Source organism: Gossypium raimondii, chromosome 9 (genome assembly GCF_025698545.1).
Source record: "Gossypium raimondii isolate GPD5lz chromosome 9, ASM2569854v1, whole genome shotgun sequence".
In the NCBI taxonomy this organism is placed as follows: domain Eukaryota; kingdom Viridiplantae; phylum Streptophyta; class Magnoliopsida; order Malvales; family Malvaceae; genus Gossypium; species Gossypium raimondii.
The window spans coordinates 10,739,050-10,748,146 of NC_068573.1; the positions used below are offsets into that span (position 1 = coordinate 10,739,050).

General features: G+C 30.1%; 1 protein-coding gene across 1 annotated transcript; it reads right to left on the reverse strand.

Annotated features, from left to right (window-relative positions):
* Nucleotides 1–3,051: 3,051 nt before the first annotated feature.
* LOC105797840 (GDSL esterase/lipase 7) lies at nt 3,052–5,416 on the reverse strand. Its single transcript, XM_012627743.2, has 5 exons — nt 5,092–5,416; nt 4,160–4,290; nt 3,820–4,059; nt 3,410–3,662; nt 3,052–3,297 (listed from the first exon to the last, which is right to left on the reverse strand). Exons 1-5 carry the CDS (start codon nt 5,414–5,416, stop codon nt 3,080–3,082), a joined length of 1,167 nt encoding a protein of 388 aa, XP_012483197.1. The 3' UTR covers nt 3,052–3,079.
* Nucleotides 5,417–9,097: the final 3,681 nt, after the last annotated feature.

Here is a 9,097-nt window from a genome sequence, read left to right on the forward strand (position 1 = left end):
TCGTCAAATAAGTGTTTTTGAAAACATACATTACTTTCCACCAAATTGACTTGAAATTTGTAATATTAACTTATTTTATCTTTCTGAAAAAAAGGCTAATTTGCTTAGTTTGAATTTGTAGTGGTAAAGTTTTTAAACATTTCAGTTTTGAAAACTGTACATCATTTCTAAATGATAGAAAAATTATGCGGGGTAATTAAAACTAATTAACCAAAAACCCAACAGAAACCCAAAACCAAAAACTAAAGTTCGATAATTGTCCATAGTCCGAATCAAAGTCCATAATTTATATAAATAAACCTTTATAATCTGTTTGATTTAGAAAATTTTAATCAAAGCTCCCGAATGCCGCCCAATCCTAGTCCTGAGGATTACCTCAGAAGATAAAGATAATTGGGTGAGCTATGTAGCTTAATGTGTGACTTAGCCCAAAAGTATAACATATTGAAAAATAATATACAAAAATATAATATCAGAATAGATAACAGATGGCATGGCATGCTAAGGAATGCATATTGTAAAATAGAATAGATCTTACACCATCTGCTACACCGTCTTTGTCCATCTAACACACCAAATAGGGTTATGGTAGACCCATCCAATCAACACACGAAATTAGTGATCGTACATTACTGAATAGAAATATGCAGTCAGGTTGCCAGATATATTTGTGGTAATTTTTCCAATAGAAGATATATGTGATCAAGCCAACAGAAACGTAGTCAAACTACCAGAAAAGGTATGTGGTTAAACCACCAGATAATGTAGATCATTAAACTGACAGAACTTCCTCCATATCATAATCACATCCCACGCCAAATGCATATGCAAAGTCATAATTCATATACAGATATATTCAGATTAAAATTTCTTTTTTTTATAAGCTTATCATATCAGAATATGTTAATAGAGTATACAATTTTGCAGATCAAAATTATGTACAAAATCTTAGTTGGAATTACGGTATAGGAACATGTTCACTCAATTACTCATACAACAAGTCTACGAATGTACCAATTTTAACATGCTGCCAAAATGTTTACATCTAACGACATACATAAAAAAATTAGTCTTATCAGAAGTCAGTTGTAATCTCATAACCAAATTTCAAAATCTTGCTAACTCACACATTTGGCCCAACTTAATCGTTTGAAGTAGGCCCACACATTAGTGTGGCCCACACGACCAGACACACGTCTATCTGGCTCACAGGGCCATATGGCATTGACAGTAAGTTTAGATTTTGCTCAATTTTACTGATGTTTCAAGTTATGTCACACCCTGACTGTTTTTCAAGACAATGTCACTACAACAACCACTGAACTCCAAAGCAGAACAGATTTCCACAACACTTAATTTGCAAGAGGATTATGCAGCTTAAGATTATCCAATAAGCTATGATAACATACCAATTCTCTAAAGCATGCATGACCAAAAATGAAATCAAAGAAAGAAACGACAAAAAATCTTGAAGTATGGGTGGCTGTAAAATAATAGGAAAGAATAATAAGAGGAAAATAAGGAAGAAAAATGAGAGGTTGCCAATAGGAGAACTAAAAAATAACTGAAAGAAAGAGGAAAGAGTCTCCACAACAAACATGAAACAAAAAGAAAAGAAAAGTGAGAAGTGGGGGGAAAGGGGGGACGACACACGGAATGTTTCTAGGGGATAATGATTCAAAATTTTAGAAAAATAGTGAACCATATTATCCTTATCTATCATATTTAACTATTATCCTATCAGGTTGCTAAAAATTTAAGTTTGGCCCAAATCCTAACAGCTTGGGCAGCACAGCAAGGAAGGAGCAAAAATAATTCCACTTTTGTACACAACAGAATTTAAACTTGGGACCCATGGGTAGGCTAGAACATTACCAATGAGCCAGTAGTCTCATTCTTGCTGACAAACTTATGAAAATTAAATATAACCTAGGTGTTTTAAGCTAGATATAAGGATAAAATTAATCAAAATTTGAAAGGAAGAAAATCGAACATAAGTCCTCAAGCACACATCCAGAACAGTTAACCAATAAGCCAAATTAAATACTTGCCTCAACTCCTTCAACATTTATTTTAAAACAGGGCTTGACCACTCTTGATTCACTAACCCAATTTTTACTAACTTGGTTTTTGGGATGTGACAAGTGTTACACATAACACTAGTTTATAATCATGTACTTTTATTTCGTATATAAATGCATTTTGTATTATCAGTTGTGATTGGTAAATATGAGGTGTTTTATCCAATTTGTATAGTTTTAACTATTGAGAATAAAGATTTGAATTTTTTTATAAACTTATGAATTAAGAAGTCTTTCTTATGTAATTCTTTTACATATAAAATTTGTTCCTTTTGGAGTCACATGGAGTAAATAGAGGTGGTGTTGGTTTTATAAAAAATATTTATATTGTCAAAATAAGTTTTTCATGAGAATCACACAAGGTAAAGAAAGATAGTGTTGGCATTTTAAACAATTACTAGGATCAAAAAGGTTTTTCATGGAAAATTATAAATTTGTAAATATATTTATAACAATAAAGAGCGAAGTATAGGGTTTGATGGATGATATTATAAGGGCAAGTAGTACTAATTAGGGAGAGGTTTTTACTGTGACTTGTAATGGAGATTGTGAGATAGCAATAATTTAACAATCCTAGAAAGTAACATGATGGAGTGTTGCTTGGAACAAAATGAATGGGTTAAAGATGTTACTCTAGATACAAATAAAGTTATCTTAGCTACAAGCTAGATCAATAAGAGCGGTAAGGAGAATATGGTTCAAAATGAAGATGTGGAAGGGAAAACAGAGAAAGAGTATTGATCAGGGGCCTTATAAGAAGTGGAGGCATATAAATGTAACTTATTTCCTCTTCTTTTCCATTTATTGAGAAAATAATAAAGCATTTTGAATTAAAATTAAAGAGACTTCATTAAGAGATTAGATGATTTTGAACGCAATTTGAAATTAGGGTACGCATTCATATTTAAATTGATATGTACTTAATAACTTATGTTTATGCTTACATGATTGATATGCAAGGAATAAAAGACATGGCATGGATACACTAGTGCAAGTAATCATGCTTGCATTAACTGAATCAAATTGATAGGGGAGCAAATAGAGGAGTCCTTTAAGAAACGCCTGGCCCAAAGGAAGTGCATGGCTTCACTTGGGTGGAATGGGTCAAAGAATACACGAGTCTTTCTATCTTCACATGGATCAATATTTGGAGCACAAACTTGAATTCTAGTTCCATTCTTATCAATGCAACATGAACTGTTCACATCCTTAAATCCTGCATATATAAATGTACACATTTATATCTTTCTTTTAAAATTTAAAATATCTCGCTTAAAAGTTTATTCATTTGTGATTCTAAGGAACATTGTTAAATATTATTTACTCACCATAAGATTCAGGTGATTCAAACACATCTTGAAAAACTTTGTAAATATCTCCATGAACAAATTTAGAGCCTGAAAGACTAGATTGCAATTTTTCCAACAAATCAGGAAGGAGGTCATTGTAAAGAGATACTCGTTTGTTTATTTCTTCGACACACGGTCCACTATGAATTATTGTATTTATGATGTATGGTGAGCATCCTAACGGTGATACATTGCTTACAAAAAATTTTCGAGCACCAAGTGTATATAATCTCTGCAGTATTAAAAGTAAAAGTCATTAGACATTAAAAGAAATACTAAAATATTTGATGTAATGGGTTGGGTTATCGGTTTGAAGAAATAAAATTAATCCATCTAATGAGTCGTAAGTATGTGTTAGCAAAATCCAATTATTATTAGTATCATTTTACCTGCAATTGCTTGGAAAGCTCTTTAATTAGAAGTTTGGCATATGTATCAATAGAGTACTTTTTCTTCATTTCGACCTCAAAGGTAACCCCTAAATCATTGCTTGCGTGATGGATGAAAAATAGAGACTTGGACAGGTATTTCTTGAGTCTTTTAGGATTATCAAATGTACCCTTCAAATCCTTCATTGTTGAGTTCTCAAACAAGTCTACTTGTTGAAAGAAGTTGATGACATTCTTATGCTATAAATAATATATCCAAATCAAATTCATGAATATATAGTAACCGTGTTATTTAAATAAAAAATCAACCTAAATGGTTCAATAATTCTAGGTGTTTTACCAAAACATGTCCATTTTGAGGGAGAAGTCCAGAAGAACCAGATGCATAATTAACACCGGTACTGATTGTTTTTCTGTCTATCTTAGACATACCCATAATTGGTGGTGGGTATGGCAAACCTCCTACTGTAGCTGTATTATCAAATAGAAAAAATCAGTTTAGATAAAATGAAATTAATTGGACTTCTTTCACACACGCATATGTGTACAAAACCTTGCATGTCTATTCAAAATAAGATTATTATTACTAAATCATTGGTCTAAGAAAATAATTAGGTAAGAAAATGGATCTGTCTCTTCTAGTCTTTCTGTTTAAAATATTGAAAATTAGAATGACTTACGTAGTTGTTAATTGGGGTTGGGTAAATTAAAATCTAAGTGAAAAAAATAGTAAAAATTGATATTATTAGTTTAAAAATGTTAAAAATTTAGTTAAATTAAATTATCTCATTAAAAGAATCACATCCGAGATTCATATCCAACGAGATCAAAGTAATAATGAAAATATTATAGTGTTAGTAGTAGCCATGCTCAAGGGACAAGCTACTCGCCCAAGTCCAATGTCTTGCCTGAAATTTGGGAAACTTTACATAAAATACTAGACCCTTGAAACGTGCTAGGGAAAATAAAATTAGGCATGCTTAAAATATGAATGAGATTAGGCTCCAACATTCAAGATCCGAACCAAAATTTGTAGTCCATATATCAGGTCAAGTCAGGCTCGAGAATCATGAATTTTGCTAGTACAGTACCTAAACTCAACCCAAGCACAATCTAACCTAGGCTATAATCATCTCTTGTAAATAGAAATTTGTCTTAAACTGTTAATTAAAATATAATTGCATTATCTTATAAAAAGGAAATCCAATAGTATGATATAAAATAAAGAATATATATAATAAATTGAGATAAAGTTTTTTTTTTGTGTCATACCAATGAAATCTACTCCAATTCTACCATTAGTAACTCGACCAGTAGATTTTCCATCAAAATCAATTCCGAATGGAAAATAACCTCCTCCAATTGCATCTTCATTTCCCAAAATTACTTTGTTGTTTCCATTGTCAACAAAAGAGTCTCCGAATACATAAAGAGCTGGAAAATCAATTTTTATATCTCTTAATGATAAATGCTTCAAAAGATCTTGTTGGTTGATGTTCAATGGTGGCACTTCAATCACATCTCCATAACCAATTTCTAATAAATAAATTAAGAGCATAAAAACACAAAAATTAATGGATATATCAAGTTTAACCATGATAGTGGTAGCACTCAAAAGAATATTAAAATATTTGGTATTTAATTATTATATTGCGCTTTGGTTTTGAGTAGATTTATATATTGTGTTTCTTTAAGTATTTTGTTATAGATTTCAACTAATTGTATAAATTAAGGATAGAAAACTTCTTGAATATTGGAAAGTTATAAACTAAATATAGAAAATATATAAAAGATTTCTAAGGAAATTCACTCAAATATAAACTGAAATTTGTTATCAAACAAAATTGATATTATTTTTCTAATTTTTCTATTTTAGTTCTAAATCATTTAAAAATTTTAGTTGTTAGGGAAAACTACAATATAAATTTCGTTTCTTATTTATGATATTGAAATTTAATAAATTAGGATAAATAATAACCACATCGCTTTAAAAAAATAATTCAATGAGACTAAAAAGTAATTTAAAATATCATTGTTAATGAAAGATTAGATTTCTAATACAATTATTAGAATTTAACTTTTAAAAATTTATGAAAACCCAATTTCATATATGCCATAAAATTTTATAATGTCGTTTAAGTTTGTTTTATATTATAATTTTTATTGGAAAATAAATTTTAAACTTAATATTCACTTTCACTTTCTATTCAAACTGAATGAATTCTAGATTAAATTCCTAATAAATTAGGCTTGTTGATTCTTATCAAATTATTTTATATACATGTTCAATAATTTTACTTAAATGTAATTATTTAAATATGTATAAATTGATTTTTAAGTCGTATGAGGTAAAAAAGTTCTTAAGTATGACTTTATAATAAGCAATTCAATCACCTATTTCGATCGCAGAGAACATGTCATTCGATATAGGGAATTTGAAATTGTGAAGGTATGCTAGAGGTGTGTCCTTCTTAAACCTCTCAATGCTCTAATGCCCAAATTAAATTTGGACCAAATTGTTTATCGATGTTTTGAAGGATAGAGTTATTCATCTACGACCTTCATTTTTCCTTTATCTCACGATGTCTCTATATCATCTTTAGCAATGTATGATAAATTCAATTGCAAAAATGGTATTAGTTTCACACAAATGCATGAAAATACATCAATTACACATGAATAGCATTTTATTCATTTTAGTCACTATAAGCTCAAATATCTAAAATGTTGGTATCTATTACTATTTTTATTGAATCAAGATGAGTATCCATATTAATTCAATAAGGATTTCGTACTTTTAACTATACAATAATTTTCTAACTACTTTCAATTTATTCGATTTAGTCCTTAATGTCATAAATCAACCATAAGGCTTAGCTTAATTTATAATTAATTTCAATTCTTTTTACTACATTCAAATATAGTGCTAGCATAATCAAACTCATCATTCATAAATTTATTAGTGCCAAGCTTAAGCTTACCAACATCCATTGATGGCAACTTGGTATAAACCTAACAATTGAAGAATTTAATACTTGGGTTAGCTTAATCATGCTCCAATGATGAATAATCTATAAAAAAATTCAAAGAAAAAGGTTGATTACATTGGTGAAATTGTGACGAAATGAAGAAAACCCAAACCCTTTTTTCTTTTCTTTTCCTATTTGGTCCTAGGGTAGGAAGAAGAAGGAAATTTATTATTATTATTTTCTCTCCCACTATCTGAACATATATATTCATGTTTAAACACTAATTAAACTTAATTAGATTATAATGGATGGTTAAGATCTATGTTTAATATACTAAGTGGAAATGAGTGGCCATGATCAAGCCAAGCCACTAATTATGTCTTAATGGTGGTTAAATGACTATTATGTCCTTTGTGTAATTGCTAACTAAACCCTCTTGCATTTTCTAAATTAAAACTCTATATTAATGATAGTTTTACAATTTAGGCTTTGTACTATAATTAACAAACTTCTTGACTTAATTACTCGACAATCCAATAATATATTCTCATTGTAAATACATAATTCTTTCTATTCATAATTTCACCAACTCGATTTATTAAATTCGTCTTCGAAATAGAATTTTTTTTACATCGCCTAAGATAGAGTCGTTACAATTATCCCCTCATTTATTAAATTTCGTCCTCAAAATTTACCTAGAAAAATGTGAGGATATTGCAATGTCATCATCTCTTCTGGCTCCCAAGTTACCACTTTGAGTTTACATTTCCACTTGTTCTTCATCGTTGGTTAAATTAGGTTGTACTTCAATCATTTCTATGTGTATCACATAGGAGGGATCAGAACGATATCTCTATAGCATTGACACATTAAATGCATTGTAAATCTTTTGCAACTCTTGTAACAATGCCAAACAATGCCAACTCTCTCAACAATTTCATATAGCCCAATATACATGGGACTTAACTTTCCTTTGTAGTGTCAACGCAAAATTTTCTTCCACAAAAAGACATTTTGAAACACTTTCTCACCTATAGAATATTCAATTTCCTTCCATTTGAAATCTGCATAGGACTTACGTCTATCCAATTTTTCTTTCAACTTATCATTTATCAACCATGCTTTTTCTTCGAATTCTTGGATCAAATCTGACCTATCTATTGTTCTCTCGCCTAGTTCTAACCAACATAATGGAGTTCAACACCACCGAACATACAAAACTTCGCACGGGGCCATCAAAACACTTAATTGAAAACTGATGTTATAAATGAATTATATTATAGGCAAGTAACGTTATAACTAGTTTGGAACTCGATAATACAAACTCGTAATATGTCTTCCAACACTTGTCTAACATGCTCTAATTGTTCGTCTAATTGAGGATGAAAATTAGTACTAAAGTTCAACTTTGTACCTAAAAACCTATGTAGTTGCTTCCAAAATCTGGACGTGAAACGAGGGTCTCAATCAAAGAATGATACACGATAAAGTCTTATTATCTCATAAATGTATACTTTGACAACCTTTTGAAGTGACCAATCTGTTCTCACAGCTAAAACAATGAGAAGATTCCGTTAAACGATCAACTATAACCCAAACACTATTTCCTTTATTCGGCGAATTTGGCAATCCCACAAAAAATCCATTGTGATTCCTTCCTATTTCCACTAGGGAGTCGAAATAGGCTGAAGTAAACCGGACGAAAGTTGATGTTTGGCTTTTACTAACTAAAAAGTCAAACACTTTGCAATATATTCAACAATTTCTCTTTTCATACTCGACCACTTCTTGAAGGTCACAATACATGTTCGCACCACCAGGATGCATAGCGAATGAATCATTCTGAGCTTCATGGAGGATCATTTGTTTCAACTCAACATTGTTAGATACACAGATTTGATTTTGAAATCATAGGAAATCATCATCACCAATGTTGAAATTCTCAACACTACCTTGTTGAGCAAGCATTTTTTTCTCTATTAGTTTAACATCCGAAAGGTGTGTCTCCCTATCTTTCTCGATCAATACAGGTTTTACTTTCAATTCAACTAACAATCTACCATCATTGCAAACATTCAACTGAGCAAAAATTAACCATAATTTTAAAAAAGATAAACATAAAATTTTATTTTTAATATAATTTTAAAAATTTAAGTTAATTTTTAAATATAAATCATGTTACTTTTGTTTTTGCTAAACAATAAAGATATTTTATTTAAAATAAGATGGCAAAAATTGCCAAATCAATACCAACCAGTAAAAGAAACAAAACACTAGAAATCACACATTTGTCCCCATATCCAAGAACC